Source organism: Babylonia areolata, chromosome 22, assembly GCF_041734735.1.
Source record: "Babylonia areolata isolate BAREFJ2019XMU chromosome 22, ASM4173473v1, whole genome shotgun sequence".
Taxonomy (NCBI): Eukaryota; Metazoa; Mollusca; class Gastropoda; order Neogastropoda; family Buccinidae; genus Babylonia; species Babylonia areolata.
The window spans coordinates 32,893,059-32,909,632 of NC_134897.1; the positions used below are offsets into that span (position 1 = coordinate 32,893,059).

Genomic DNA, 16,574 nt, shown 5'->3' on the forward strand with positions numbered 1-16,574 from the left:
TATTCTCGATACGACGCAGAAGGCGGCTTTTTGTTTTGTTTTGTTTTGTTTTCTTCTTGCTCTTCATCTTCTTGTTCTTCTTCTCTTTCTGTATGCTTTTTTGTTTCTGTATCACCAGATTCTCTCCTTCACTTTGTCTTCTCTCTCTCTCTCTCTCTCTCTCTCTCTCTCTCTCTCTCTCTCTCTCTCTCTCTCTCTCTCTCTCTCCCTTCCAAACCCACCCACCCACTACGTCCCCTTCCTTCTCCCCTCTCACCCCTCCACCCCTCATTTTTTTTCCATCCACAATGGTTCCTCCGAACGGAATCAAACTCTCTTTTTTTCTTTTTTTTAAATTTTTTTATAGGGGGTGGTGGTTGTGAGGGGGTGGAGGTGTCGGCAGATGGAGTGAGGAGGTGCAGAAGAGAAGTAAGAAAGGGTACTGCTCCTTTTTTCTAAACTTCTTCGGGTCCCATCTTAAAGAGCTTCCGGGACCAACCCCACTAATATAAAAATAGAGGGGTTTTTTTGTTTGTTTTTTTTGTGTTTTTTTTTTAGATCAGTGGACCAACCCAGCAAGAAAAAAAGGGTGGGGGGTGGGGGTGGGGGTTGAGGGTGGGGGTCGCTCCACGAGCACACACACACACACACACACACACACACACACACAGATATGACTAGGATGGCCGCACAGGTAAGTCATAAGGGTGCGCGAGCCCCCCCCCCCCCTCCCACCCTCACCACACATCCCCTCTCCCACATCCACACCTCCACAACCGCCTTCCACCATACGCCCCTCCTACCACCTCCACACTCCCTCTTTCTTACATACCAACGACTGGTTGTTATTGTTGTTTTTTATCTATTTATTTTGTTGTTGTTGTTGTTTGTTCTTTTTTTTTTAAATTTTATTATCATGTGTGTGTGTGTGTGTGTGTGAACAACCAGGTAAAAGAGAAGCAGCAAGATAACAGCCTCTCCGTCGGGGGGGGAACATATATATATATAGAACGCGCGCGTGGCAGGGTAGGAAAGAAAGACTTGTTGCGAAGCTTGATCGAATAACCAAATATATTACTAACATACATACATACATCACATCCGCGCGCTTCTTCCCTCTCTCCTTGTTCCGTGGTGGTGGGGGAGGGGGGGTGAGGAGAAGAGTTCGGGGCCACCAAATCCTGTGCCGTTCCCCCCTCCTTCAACTTCGCTCATGCTGCACTGCACGCAGGGAGGAATTAAGGGGTTGAGAGGGCGGGTGGGAGAGGAGGGGAGGAGGGGGGGGGGGGTCTAAAGCGATCGACGGACGTAGCGAGCGAATGAGAGACGGCGGGCGTTTGGGACAGGGTAGAAATTATCAGGCAGGCTGCTCAGTCGGGGTTGGACTAAAGAAGAGGTGGTGGACACGGGTGGTCGACTGGATGAGACTACGGTGGTGTTCGTTCTTAATTTGGTCTGGTTGGTGTCTTTTTCGTGTCTGGTTGAGCGTGTGTTATGTCGATTGCTTGCTTGCTTGTTGCTGTTGCTGCTGCTGCTGCTGAGTGGATTTGCTGGCTGAAGTAACTGCTACTTCTGTCACCACCACTACTACAACTACTGCTACTACTGCTACAAGGGAGGGAAGAAAGAAAAGGAATTAATATTAAGAGTGGGTGATATATATATATATATATATATATATATATATATATATATATATATTTGTATATGTATTTCTCTTTTTTGTCACATCAGATTTCTATGTGTGAAATTCGGGCTGCTCTCCCCAGGGAGAGCGCGTCGCTACACTACAGCGCCACCCCCCTTTTTTTTTCTTCTTTTTTTCCTTTTTTTGTATGTTTTATTTGTTTTTCCTATCGAAGTGGATTTTTTCTACAGACTTTGGCCAGGAACAACCCTTTTGTTCCCGCGGGTTCTTTTACGTGCGCTAAGTGCTTGCTTCACACGGGACCTCGGTTTATTGTCTCATCCGAGTGACTAGCGTCCAGACCACCACTGAAGATCTAGTGGAGGGGGAGAAAATATCGGCGGCTGAGCCGTGATTCGAACCAGCGCGCTCAGATTCTCTCGCTTCCTAGGCGGACGAGGCGTGTGTGTGTGTGTGTGTGTGTGTGTGTGTGTGTGTGTCTGTGTCTGTTTGTGTGTGTGTGTGTATCGAAAGAGATGCACCAATGTTTTTTTGTGTGTGTTTTTTTTAAAAGAAGGAAATTGTTCAGATGGTTGATCCGTTTTTAATTCCAAGGATCGGCGTCAAAAGCGTGCGGACTTGTCCACTATATGCTACACCGCATGTGTGTAGAAAAACAGAAAGAAAGAAAGAAGGAAAGGAAAGAAAAAAAGAAAAAAAAAAAAAAAAAACTGCAGATGCCTGACTTAAGCATAAGCGCAACGCGCTGGTTTGGCCTTGAGGGCCTACCACAGGTTGATGGTCAAATTGGTGGATAAGCAGACTTTCTCGTTTTATCTATTTATGTATTCATTTATTTATTCGTTTGCGTATTTTGCTTATTTTAATTTCTCTTTTCTTTTTTCTTTTTTTTCTTTTTTTTCCTTTTGTTTGTTTGTTTTGGGTTTTTTGTTTGTTTGTTTTTAAATATAGAAATAGACATTCCTTCATTCTAGCATCAGTTATGCAATCTGAACAATTCCAACATCGCTTTTATTGACTGTTTGTTTCCTCTATGTGTGTGTGTGTGTGTGTGTGTGTGTGTGTGTGTGTGCACTAATTTCAATACTTTCCCTGGAAGTACTAATGACCGTCAGTGTATATCATGATTTTAGGTATATATATGCACGGAAAATTGAGTGGGAAACACCAGATCTATGATCGTGATTTTCTATGCGTCTTTTCCAATTCGTATGTACATGTCACGATTTTTAAAAAGATTCATATTTGCTGTCATTGTTGTTATTTCTCATGTCATTCGGATGCTACGGAAGAAAATTTCCAAATTTATTCAGTATATATATATATATATATATATATATATATATATATATATATTTGGTGTGAGTATGTGTACTTTGTGGGCAATAAAGTGCTTAAATGTTTAATTGATTGATAATATGCACTTGTAAATTTATATGCATGATAAATGTCGTATCTAAAAATTAAAAAAAAGATTTGTTGACTTGTCAACCGCCTTTGACACGGTAGACCATTTAATCCTTCTTTCCTGTCTTCATTTTACATTTGGCATCAACGGCACTGTTCTAAACTGGTTCAAATCTTATCTCACTGATCGATTCCAGTCTGTCACTGTTCATAATTTCCAGTCTGAACCCTTTAAAATCGAACATGGAGTCCCACAGGGATCTGTTTCGGGCCAAGTGCTCTTCACACTGTACACTGCTCCTCTCGCTGAAATTATCAACCGCCATAATGTCACTCATCATTCTTATGCTGATGACACTCAACTCCAGAAGAGCAATACCCCTGAAAAACTGTGGTCGCTCTTGCAAAAAACATCCAACTGCTTCCTGGACATACAAAACTGGATGACTCTAAATAAGTTACAACTGAACGCGGACAAAACTGAAGCAATGATCATGGGATCTAAACAACAACTCTCTTCCATCACAACTGACACAAACTTGGCAGTACATCCATCCCTCTTTCCAGTTCAGTCAGGAACCTCGGCGTTGTCCTTGACAACACACTATCCATGCAAAATTTTAACAGTCAGACATGTCAGTCCTGCTACTGTCAATTGCGGCGTATCAGTTCCGTCCGGAAATATCTGTCCACTGACGCAACATCTAGACTTGTCGTTTCTCTTCTTCTCTCTCGCTTTGACTACTGTAGCTCTGGTTAGCCTGCTTCATCTGTTCAGTCCCTTCAGCGCATGCTGCCCGACTCGTCCTCAGAAAGAAAAGATCTGGGCACATCACTCCTCTTTTCCAGGCCGTTCTTTCTTTGGACCTTGCAATTGGAATGAACTTCCTCTTTCGCTTCGTCAGGTCTCCGCACTCAGCTCTTTCAAGTCTGGCCTTAAAACCCACCTCTTCCTAAAATAGCCTCCCTTCTCTGCCTCTTCCTTGTCTTCAGTTTCTTCAGTTTTAGAGTTATTCATGCGTGTGATTGCTGGTGCGAAAGCGCTTTGATTTGTCTCTGCACAAGATTCAGCGCTATAAATATCATTATTATTATTATATGTTTAATCAAATTTATCTGCATAACTTGGTTATTATGTATGAATATATATTATATGTGTAGACAGACAGTCGCATTTCAATGGACTAACTGAGAATTGTCTCCGCTTGCCAGAGCCCCATACGGAACAGTTCTTGACTGTGGAGACAGATAATGTCCCTTGTCTGTTCATTTATTTTATATATATATATTCTTTCTCAGTTATGTGTTTCTTCTTATATTTCATTTTGTTGTTTTTGTGTTCAACTAGTTTAAAATATTTTTAAAATGCCTTCTGGTCTGGACCACTTTTGTCTTCATGTGTCGTCGTCACCATTGTGATGACGTCATAGAGAGACAGAGACAGAGAGACATACATACATACAGACAGACAGAGAAAGAGACGAAACTAAACGAACGGAACCGAACGTAATTTTCTTCTGAGAGGATAAATGAATAAGCACAATGTTTGTTTGTTTTTTTGTTTTGTTTTTTTTATAGGGTTTTTTATATTTAAAAAAAAATCTTGTCATCTGGAGAGAGAGAGAGAGAGATATGCATATTTGATTACAAGCCACGATACCTGCCGTTTGAGTGAGAGAAAAAAAAACAGCATCAATGTTGACGTTTCACAAATAACCCTGATATCCAGGATCCCGAAAAAAATGTGTGTTTTTTTTAACTGGTTTCATTCTCTACAAAGGTTTTACAAGACAAGGAGCCATTCGTTTGCCTTCCTTGGAATTTAAACAAATATATATAACTATGGGGGTGTATGGGGGGTTGCTGATACATAAATTTCGGGGGGTGGGGGATGGAAGGGTGGGGGTGGGGGGGGGGGAGAAAATATGTATTGCACGATCAGATTAACCATATACGAGTGAACCATACTTAGCGATGTAATGGGCTGGAACACAGACTGCAGTTGCAACTCGGCGTTTCCAGTGAAGTGTTACATACAATGTCGCCCCTCAAGGATAATTTGTATCACGTTACATGGTTAGGATAAACATTTTATTTTCACTTCTGTTGTTTTGGTTTTTTTGGGGGGGTTTTCCTGCGTACAAACGAAATGTAATGGGCTGTGAGGCAAACACGAGTCAGTCGACCATTCAATATATTCATTTGAATAGGAAAGAAAACAAAACACTTTCGTTGCGATTTTTAGGAAAGACGGGGGAGAGGTGGCAGAATGGTTAAGACACTCATCTGCCAGTACAAAGAGTCCGTGAGAGTCTGGGTTCGAATCCCGCTCTCGCCCTTTCTCCCAAGTTTGACTGGAAAATGAAACTGAGCGTCTAGTCATTCGGATGAGACGATAAACCGAGGTCGCCATGTCCAGCAAGCACTTGGCGCAACGGAAAAAAGAACCCATGGCAACGAGAGTGTTGTCCTCTGGCACAAATTCTGTGGCAGAAATCCTCTCGGATGGGTAAGCAAAATATATATGCATGCACTCAAGGCCTGACTAATTGCTTTGGGTTATGCTGCCTGTCGGGCATCTGCCAAACAGATGTGGCGTAGCGCATATGGATTTGTCCGAACGCATTGAGACGCCTCCTTCAGAAATTTAAACTGAAACTGTAACCATTCGGAAACAGCGTGGAAGAAAAGAAGTACTCCAAGAACATAGGCTTACATGGTATCCATTGTGTCTGACAATTAGAATATGTGTAATATATATATATATATATATATATACTTCTGTTTTGTGCCTATGCTTGAGTTTAATAAGAAATACTTCAAAAGAGGGTCAGTTTCGTTCATTTTTACCCTGATATAGGTACTGTTTTGCCAACAGTAAGATAAAAGCGAAATATATAAAATGTCGATCAAATCCAAAGAAATCTTTTCGTCAAGTGCATTTTACAAGCATTCGTACATCTTTCATTCACCGCCGCAACAAAATTGTGCCAGAATTTCAGTATTGCTGGGCTATACCAAAAACATGTGATCAATGCTGTCGTCAATGATGTGTCAAAAGTTATATATCACATTTGTCACATTATCTAACAATTCAAAATTACATAATTTTGTCCATATCACCTGTGCATAACTTTCAGGTTTCCGAAAAGTTGATTCAGTCCGTGAGTGCCTGTGTGCGTGCATGGAGTTTCTCTCTCTGTCTGTCTGTCTCTCTCTCTCCTCTCTCTCTCTGTCTGTCTGTCTCTGTCTGGATGTCTGTGCCTGTATCTGTATGTGTCTTCGCGCTCGCTCGTGCGCACGTGTGTGTGTGTGTGTGCGCGCGCGCGCGCCTACACGCGCCTTTCTCTATCCGTTCTGTCTATGCATGCACACGCGTGTTTTGTGGCCGGGCTTGTGTGTGTGCACAGAGTGAGGCGAGCTGGTGGTATTCGTGTACTTCAAAGAAGACCCAGGAGTGCACATGTCGAGGTTGAGATGAGTGGTGGGGTGGGGGTGAGGAGGGAGGGGGGGTGAGGGGGGAGCGTTGAGGGGGCACGGGGTTGAAGGTGAGTGGGGGTGGGCGGGTGCGTGTGGGATGGAGGCATGAGGAAGGGAGGGGGGGAATGAATAAAGGGATGAGTGTGTGTGTGTGTGTGTGTGTGCAAGGGTAGAGAGTGAGTGGGGGGGGGGAAGAGGTTGAAAGGAGGGAGGGTGGAGGAGGAAGATCGGATTACAACTACATTGGTGAAAGCCTGGGTTACTTTACCACGTGGAGGGAGTTGAGAGTCAACGTTGCATGGTAAACAAGGTTGCGGGGTAGTGGGATGGAGGGGAGTGATGCTTCTAAAAATAAAAAAAAAAGAAATGCGAGCACCCACAGTGCTGACTTGGGTCAGATTGTATTTTTGACTCACTTGTGTAAACAAAGTGAGTATGTTTTAACCCGGTGTTCGTTTGTCTGTGTGTCTGTGGTAAACTTTAACATTGTCATTTTTCTGCAAATACTTTGTCAAGTGACACCAAATTAGGCATAGAAATAGGAAAAATTCAGTTCTTTCCAGTCATATTGTTTAATACAATATTGCGCCTCTGGGATGGGCACAAAAAAAAAAAAATGAAGCCTAATTATATGCAAACTGCATTTACTGTTATATTTATGTTTTTTGTATTCTCTAAACGTGGCACTTTGATCTGATATTCTGACCCAACAACAAGAGCAGTCATTATTATCATTTTTTGTTCAAACAGGAACTTCTTTTGCTAAGCATGGAAGTTTTATTTATTTTGCAAACGTTTTGGTGCAGATAGTAAAGAAGGGAAATTACTCTGTAATGCTAGCGGAGTTAATTTGCTTTAACCTGATCTATCTCATCTTAAATATTACGTTTTGAAATTATACTCAATACATAAAAAGCTTGGATTTTTTTTAAAGTGTATCACAAGTGAGTCTTGAAGGCCTTGCCTCTCTTGTTCAATGTTGTTTTACTCTATTTTCTGGGTGTGTTTTTTTTTTCTTTTTTGGTGGGAGGGGGCTTTTCTATCTTTCTTTTCTTTTTAAGCTGTTGTCTTTGTGAGTTGTTTTCGATTCATTTCATAATTTTGGAATTTTCATTCGCGTCCCCACCCCCCAACCCCTCCCTCCCTCCGCCTTTCACCATTCTCCCTCCACAACCACATATACATATGCGCGCGCTCGCACACACAGAAACGCAAAGTTTCTGTCATGTCTCTGTCTGTCTGTCTGTCTCTCTTTCTCTCTCTCTTTCTCTATCTCTTTCTCTCCCTCTCTCTCTTTCTGTCTCTCTCCCTCTCTCTTTCTCTCTTTCTCTTCCTCTCTCCCTCTCTCTCATTTCTCGCTCTCTCTCTCTCTCCTTCTCTCCCCCACCCCCGACACACACATCCTCTGTCTGTTTCTCTACACCCCCCTCTCTCTGTCTCTCTTTCTTTAGTATCAGATTAATTCAATATGTTCAGTTTTCTTCCTACTCCTCTTCTCTCTCTCTCTCTCTCTCTCTCTCTCTCTCTCTCTCTCTCTCTCTCTCTTTGTGCGTGCGTGCGCGTGCGTGCGTGTGTGTGTGTGTGTTTAAAGGCTTGAGTCGTCAACAAAAAGGTGTTGATGGTTTTATTCTTTATTGGAACATTAATTTTTATGGTAGGGTACGTGTGCGCATTGTGTGTCGGTGGTGGTAGGTATCTTAAAAAAGAACAACAACAAACATTTATTGGATAATTCATCTTGTTGCTGTCAATGATACTCGGGCGCATATAATTATTGTATTGTATTCTGTTGTACCCTTTGGTATCGTATTACGTTTTATCACAACATATTCCTCTTTGGGGGACTAGGGGGGAGGAGGGGGGGGAGGGAAGGTTTTTTCCAGTATGTTGTTGGTGATATTTTCCTTTTTCCTCAATGCCATTCTTTTATTTCCTTTCTTTTCCTTTCTTTTTTTCTGATTTGTTGTGTTATGATTATGTCTCTTCGTCTTTATTATTCTGAACCTCGCCCCTCCTCCCTCTGTGTCCCTCTGCCTGTCTGTCTGTCTGCTTCGCTCTCTCGCGCGCACTCTCTCTCTCTCTCTCTCTGTCTCTCTCTTTGTCTGTCTATCTGTTTCCCCTGACACCATCATCATCATCATCATCATCATCAGTCGGGATTGTCACCATTATATCACCACTACCATTACCGACATTGCTGATGAAACCTCGTCATCATCGTTATGACCATCATTATCATCACCAATCGTCGTCGTCGTCATCATCATCAGTATTATCCCCTTCTCATTTTTGTTAGCCATCGCCATTATCATCATCATCATCATCACTACCACCAACACTACCACCACTACCACCACCACCACCATCATCATCATCATCATGAGTACTATTTTCTCTCCTCCTTATGCTTCATCGTCGTCATCATCAACATCACCACCACCACCACCACCACCACCACCACCATCATCATCATCATCATCATCATAAGTACTATTTTCTCTCCTCCTTATGCTTCATCATCATCATCATCATCATCATCATCATCATCATCATCATCAGTTTCATCTTCATTTTAATCGCTCGTTTTTCGGTGTGCAGGACAAGCCGCCGTCAGCAGGCAGCCCCGCCAAGACACAGGAAACCACTGACACATCCCCCTTGGCTGCACGTGCACATCTCTGTCCTTTCGTGTGTGTGTGTGTGTTTTTGGGGTTTTTTTTTAACACCCTCACACACAGCGGTTTCACCCAGACACCGGAGCATCAACTGAAGGAACCCCCCCACCCCAACCCCCAACCACCACGCCACCCCCACCTCAGACTCAAAAAAAGATCCTTTCGTCAATGTGGGTGGGTGTCCATTGTATTGGAACGCACGATTGACATTTTGTTCTTTGTTGTTGTTTTTGGGTTGTTGTTTTTCCCCCCAAGTCTCATAGTCTGCATCACGGGATCTAGTACGTGAGAGAAAAGGATGAACTGACACTGTGTGTGTGTGTGTGTGTGTGTGTGTGTGTGTGTGTGTGTGTGTGTGTAGCTCTGTCTAAGTCGCTACTCATGCACCAGGTTGTCGTCCGCATCTCAGATCCGCGCCGTCTCAGGCACCCCTCTACTTGACAACGTTGGCTACTGGGGCACCCCCTCCCCCACCCCTACCCTCACCCCCTCAACACACATCACCGAGCCGTTCCCCCCATCACCAGACTACTCACTCAGCCATGGCTGAACGTTACAGGCCGTTGGTGGAGGATGTGCAGGAGGAGGAGGAGGAGGGGGCAGATGACCTCCCTGCCGACTACTCCAGCGGGGAAGACATCCCACCCACCACCACCACCTCCTCCTCCAACCCCAGGGAGGGTCGTTCTGCGAGAAACGGATCCCGGCCATCGCCATTCCCCCCTTCTTCCACACCTACCAGACAAGGTCACCACCACAAGGTCAAGAAAAAGGCACCGCCGCCTGTCCCGCCTAAAAGACAGGCCAGCTTACAACAACAACAGAGGGGGGACAACCACAACCACAACCACAACCACAACTTCCCGCCGCCCACGGAGAGAAGGTTAAACGCTGCGAGGCATCCCGCGGAAGCCGTCAATAACCGGGGCGAAGAAGGTCCCAGAACTTTTGCACGGCCGCCGCACGGGGATAACGATCCCTTGGCGGGAAGGAGAGGCGTATCCTGGGATGTGAACATGACGTCTTCGGACAGGCCGGGGTCTGGTTTGGAACGGTTCAGCTACCTGCCCAACACCGGCGCCGCGCCACAACCATCACCGACGCCTGCTACTGTGTCTCCTCCTCGCCGCTCTCGCGAAGAAGAAGAAGGGAGGGGTGGAAGACAACGCGCCCCTCCCACAGCCGCTGCTGCAGAGTCTTTTCCTCCTCGTGGTGATGAAGACACGATGGGAAGAATACGCGTCCTCCCTCCAGCTGTTCTGCCAGAGGGTAGTGCCACCACCACCACCACTGCCGCGCCGCTGGGTACCAGGTCCTACCCGGATTCGTCGAACGACGCTGGTGATGGCGACGACGATGATGTGTTTGAAGTGAATGAGGAGGATGAGGACCTGGCTGGGCTCGAGTACCTCGACAACGACATTCTGTTGGAGCATCTGAGGACCCGGTTTGATCAGCAGCAGCCTTATGTGAGTGATGCTGTGTGATGTGGTTTGGTGTTCTGGTGTGATGGGTTTTTTGTTTTGTTGTTTGTTTTGTGTGTGTGTGTGTGTGTGTGTGTGTGTGTGTGTGTGTGTGTACGTGCGTGTGTGTGTGTGTGCGTGTGTGTGTGTGTGTGTGTGTGTGTGTGTGTGTGTGTGTGATCTTGGTTGGGTCATCGTTTGTTGCTGTTGTTGGTTGTTGTTGATGATGATGATGTTATTGACGATGTTGTAGTTCGTGGTGGTGGTGGTAGTGGTGGTGGTGGTGGTGGTGGTAGCAGTGTGTGTGTGTGTTGGAGGGGGGGGGCGGGTGGGGGGTCTGTGCGTATGTGTGTGTGTGTTTCCTGTCCGTCTTAGAGAGAGAGAGAGAGAGGGGGGGGAGACGGGGCGGGGATGGAGGGCAAGGGGGGTGGGGGGGGAAGGGAGAGAAGCGGTGTGAAAGAGGGGGTGGAGATAGAGAGACAGAGAGGCAGAGAGAGACAGAGAGAGAGAGAGTATTGTCTCATCAATTTCGGCATATTCATTCTCAACATTTAGAGAGAAAAAAGAAAGACAGAATGAAACTCGGACCACAATGTCAGAACGGTAGAAACATCATCATTATCAACCTTCGTTGATACCAACAGCAGGAAACACACACACACACACACACTCTCTCTCTCTCTCTCTCTCTCTCTGTGTCTGTGTCTCTGTCTCTCTCTGTCTCTCTCTCTGTCTCTCTCTCTCTCTCTCTCTCTCTCTCTCTCTCTCTCTCTCTCTCTTTCTCTCCATCTATCTCTTTAGTTGCGTGGTATGGTCGGTGTCCACTAAGTGATGCAAGCATGTTTGTTGATTTTACGCTTTCTTGTCTTCACTACAGGCGTAATCTGTACAACGACGCGTTCGAACTAGACAAACACAAAAGTGGCAAGTTCCAGTTCTTTTGCAGCGCTATAAAGTTCGCTTACAGAGTTGAATCAAGAATATCCCCCAGCGTCTGGAATTTAGCGTGCAGTTGGGAGCATCCTTATAACGATAAGCACAAAAAAAACCCAAAAAAATGTTAGCGCTTTGCTGAATACTTTCATTGCAGCCCACCCCCTTGGTTTCAGAGAAAGCCACGGCTTGGTATTTGGGGACTGAGAGAAAGTTGTTGGGGACATCGAGGTTTCGTATTACGGACAGGGACAAGACGGTAGAGCGGTAGACGCGTCGGGATTATAAGGGTTTTTTTTTTTTTTTTTTTTTGTTTGTTGGTTTGGTTGTTCTTTTTCTGTCGTTTTGTTTTGTGTGGTGTCATTGTGTCACATGAATGTCGCTTTATTCACGATTGAAAAGAAAAAGGGAAAAAAAAGAAGAGACGTTTCTCCATGCAGGAAACAAACCTTTTGGATTTTATTACGACGTGTATAAGCACACTCTGAAATAAAGAAAGAAAAGAAGAACATAAATAGAATGGAATTTGCAATAATTATGTAGATAGATAGATAGATAGATACCTAGATATGCAAACAGATACATAGATAGAAACATAGATCACAAAGCTTTTTTCACTCACGTTGATTTACAGCCAAGCTGGAAAACACTGGTGCTTCAAGGTATAATAATTGATACGAAGGAAAATATTGAATACATGGGGTGCCAGGGGGTGGGAGCAGAGGCTAATACAAAGAATGCTGATAACAAAATGAAAAAAGGGAAATAAGAGACGAAGGAAGAGAGAGGGGGGGAGGAGGAGGGTAGGGAGAGAGAGAGGGAGAGGCAGGAGAAGGGGAGAGAGAGAGGGGGAGGGGGAGAGAGAGGGAGGAGAAGGGGAGAGAGAGGGGGGAGAGAGAGGGAGGAGAGAGAGGGAGGAGAGAGAGAGGGGGATGGAGGGAGGAGGATGGGAGAGAGAGGGGAGGGAGGGAGAGAGAGAGTGGGAGAGAGAGAGAGAGGAGGAAAGGAGAAAGAGAGGGAGAGAGAGAGAGAGAGAGAGGGAGAGAGGGAGAGAGAGAGAGAGAGAGAGAGAGAGAGAAAGACAGACAGACAGACAGAGAGACAGAGATACAGACAGACAGACTGAGACTCAGAGAGATGTATACACTGTGTTCATTCGGGATTCAAACACGGCGTTTATTTCTTGACACATGAAGATACCCCAACAAAGAACGCTGTTTATCTTACAAGGAACACCCAGCTTTTTTTTTTTACAGCAGCAACTGCATGCATCTTGACAGCCGCACACCGGTCCAGATTATAACAAAAAACAACAACAAAACATAAACAAACAAACAAAAGAAACCCAACCTCGCTGCATATTTACAGGGTTCACCACTTAGTAACTTGGACAGTTAATCTGTTTTGCACTATTTTGTTCTGATTAGTACCTACTATGTCACTAGAGCTTTTCAGTGAATGACATTAAACATTTCAGTGTTAAAAAAAAAATATATATATATATATATATATTATAAAACTTGGACAGTTTTCTCCTTGGTGGTGGTGGGGGGATTGAGGGGGGGCGGGGGGGGGGGGGGGTGGAAGGTGAAGTGATGCTGAACTTTCGGCAAACGGTGGGTGCCTGCAGCCTAATTATTAGCACTGGTAAGCAGCGTTGCAGTGGTGCTTCCTTGTATTTCTTTTTTTTTTTTTTTTTTTTTTTTTTTTTTTTTTTTTTTTAGTGAAAATGCACAGCTTTCATTGATATACTACTGAATAACTGCACAGTTTTGGCTGATTTTGTTTTGTTTTGGGGTTGTTTTTTTTTTTCATACGCAATTTTCAAGCTATGTGTTATACACGTGTGCCTGAAACGGACGTTTTGTGTGTTCAGTGAGAAGCTGTGGTAGACCTTGAACAGTATTCATAATTTGAATCATCTCTCGATTCTTTTTTTTTCTTTTTTTTAACATTTTCCGAAAACCTACTTGCTTTTGTGAAGTGGCCCTTAAGTTGTTGTTTTTTGTGTGTTTGTGAAGTCTCTGTAAGTGAGTGACTGGTGAGAAGAAGTGTATTTATACAATAAAGAAAAAGAAGTTCTTGACCTTAACGCGTGACTCTAACAGTCAAGGGCATTGTGACAACTGCTTTTTCAAAAACAAAGGCCCCTTGTAGATTTACCGCTTTTCAGGTTGTTGCTGCTGCTTTAGATTTGCGGGTGTCACTTGCGCACCGCTACAACCCTCGCAGTCCCATTACTTTAGTGGCCGTGTCATGCCCACGTTCGCGACGAATCGGAAGGGCAAGTTCCTTCTTTTTTGTGGGGGCTGATACATTAGTTCAGTTCATCGCGTCTCACCTTGAAGGGGAAGACGAAGACGAAGATACCGAAAGCGTGATACCATGGGCTTAATTGTGTGTGCTTTTTTTTTTTTTTTTTTTTCCCCCTTTCCGAGAAATGCAATGTCCTTTCGGTCGCAGAAAAATAATAAGAAAGAAAAGAGGGGTGTGTGTGTGTGTGTGTGTGTGTGTGTGTGTGTGGAGGGGGAGGGAGTCGGGGGGGGGGGGGGGGGGAACCCAACCTACGATTGGGTCGTACGTGTTCGAAATATATCATAGGAGTGGGGTGTCTTTTGCCGAATTCAGACGGCCAAGCCTACATAGCTCTTTATGGTGTGAAAGCCCGCAGGTCATAAAACTCACCTCAGACCTTTGGAACAAAAAGTTCCGGATCCCCCCCCCCCCCCACACACACACACACACATACCTCTCTCTCTCTCTCTCTCTCTCTCTCGTCTTCTGTGAACAAGGATTGTTCTGCATGCAGTGCTACAATTATCACACATCACTGCCACTGGGTTTGCCTGCGTTCCTTTCAATAGGAGTGCTTGCTTTGTGTTCCTTCAAAAAGGCCAATCCGCTAACTCCGGTTCCGTTTCGTTATGTATGTTACTAGTTGGTTGTCACCTTTCACGGACATTAGTTTCGGAGTTCAGTATTGCAGGTGTGAGACCCGTAATTATCACCAAGCCAAGCAGTTCACCGGACCTGCAAGAGGCCCTACGTAGGAGGTTGCTTCGTATAATCTATTAATTTTGCTATCGCCCTATTTCGATGGATTTTCTTTCATTTCTTTTCCATCCGGCTTTGGGTAGTGGTCTAGGTGCTAGCGTGGGGTTAGTGGTAGAGTGCCTTTCTGCTGATCATGATAATGTCATCAAATCATTCAAACGTATCCTGATTCTTAGCCTGCTTCATCTGATGGCAGGCCAGCTATAGATAGCTTTATTTTCCCTCTTTCTGTTTTAAAGTGGGGTTTCCAAACTGCTATTTTTTTCCCCACTTTTTGTTGATTTTAGTTTTTGTTTTGTTTTATTTTGTCCACATTTTGTTTCTTCTGTTCACCCCCAAATACTGCTTTTCTATTCATACTCAGTTTACGGTTGAATTTTATAATATCCTCGTGAATATCAATTCCACAACTCCATTTCTTCATATTTGTATGTGACAAGAGAGAGAGAGAGAGAGAGAGAGAGAGAGAGAGAGAGAGAGAGAAGAGTTAGGATGAAAGCGGCAAGTAGATAGCCTACATTAAAAATTATGTGTTGAAAAAGTGTACCGCATTATTGCACTTAACCTGATTGTTGTGTATTACTCTTTTTGTCACAACAGATTTCTCTGTGTGAAGTTTAGTAATAAGTAGTACATTACCCATCATTTTTTTTTTTTCGACATTCCACAAATAACGTAGAAACAGAGAGAAAGAAAGAAACGATGGAAATCTAAAACGAAAAAGAAGAAAACAGAAAGAAAGAAAAAAAAGCTACGGACAGGATAAGTTTTTGAAATGTCCCACTTAGTTCTTCCTCCACACTGACACAGACGCACTGACACAGCTCGCAGGTAACAGGTGGGCATGAAAGAAGAAAAACCTTTGTTACAACAAAGCAGCTCAGATAGCCTTCAAACCCCTCACTTGTATAGAGATTAGATTTTTTTTTCTAACAATGGGTGAAAGCCATATGTTATACATTTTACCCCATTTTTTCATATTGTATTGTATTGTATTACTTTATGTCACCGTAAATTCCAGTGTGTGAAGTTCGGGCTGCTTTCCCCAGGAAGAGCGCATTGATACAGTGCAGCGCCACCTATATGGGTTTTTTTTTTTCTTCTTCTTTTTTCCTCCTACCAATGCATTTGTTTTTCACACACACACACACACACGCATATATATATATATATATATATATATATATATATATATATATATATTCAGAATTTTTGCTCCACCTTCGGAACATTTTAGACATTGTTGTCAACCGTCGATTTTTTTTTTTTTTTCGGGTTGATGAAACACAAGGTAACTGACGCGTCAAATCGGAAGGTGCGGGGATTTCCTCCGTTGATTTTCTTGCACGCGCAGGGTCTGTGTATACTTTGGAGCCATGTTGTCGTGTCGTGTCGTGTCGTATCGTATTGTGTTGTGTTTCATCGTGTTGTGTTGTGTCGGTCTCTTTCCTTGTACACGTGTAGTGTTGTATCGTGTCGTGTCGTGTCGTGTTGTATTGCGTTGCATCGTGTTGTGTCGTGTCGCTTTGTTTCCGTGTAGTGTCGTATCGTGTGGTGTCGTGTATACTTATCGTATGGTTTCTTGTTTTATGGTGTTATGTTGTGGTTGTAGTGTACTGTGTTCGGTTCAGTTCAGCTCACTATTGTTTAATCCATGCCTGCCTTTGCGACAAAGTTGACCATTCAATGACAGTTTGGTTTTTTTAACAGTAGCGCTAGCCCAAACACCACCAGTAATTGTATTGTAATGTACTGTATTGTCAAAGGTTAAAATAAAAACAACTCATGGACTGAGGTTGGGGAGGAGGGGGTGGGTAAAATACTAACACAGATTTCACGTTTAAACCCCCTCCCACCCCCCAAAAAAAAACACGTTTGGTCAAAAGTTGAATCGGGCCGCACGTTCGATCCATGCATGCACAATTGTTTTCTTGA

The 16,574-nt window shown here is 43.9% G+C and overlaps 1 protein-coding gene and 1 long non-coding RNA gene across 4 annotated transcripts in view; both read left to right on the top strand.

Moving 5' to 3' along the window:
* The window catches only part of LOC143297425 (uncharacterized), a 35,462-nt gene extending 26,189 nt beyond the window's left edge, over window positions 1-9,273 (top strand). For all 3 annotated transcript variants that reach the window (XR_013057269.1, XR_013057270.1, XR_013057271.1), the window contains one exon: window positions 9,113-9,273. This is a non-coding gene — a long non-coding RNA (uncharacterized LOC143297425). The remainder of the gene's footprint in view (window positions 1-9,112) is intronic.
* Window positions 9,274-9,408: 135 nt separating this feature from the next.
* The window catches only part of LOC143297300 (uncharacterized), an 85,989-nt gene continuing 78,823 nt past the window's right edge, over window positions 9,409-16,574 (top strand). The window contains exon 1 of the mRNA XM_076609574.1: window positions 9,409-10,658. Coding sequence (XP_076465689.1) covers window positions 9,732-10,658 — 927 coding nt within the window. The 5' untranslated portion in view covers window positions 9,409-9,731. The remainder of the gene's footprint in view (window positions 10,659-16,574) is intronic.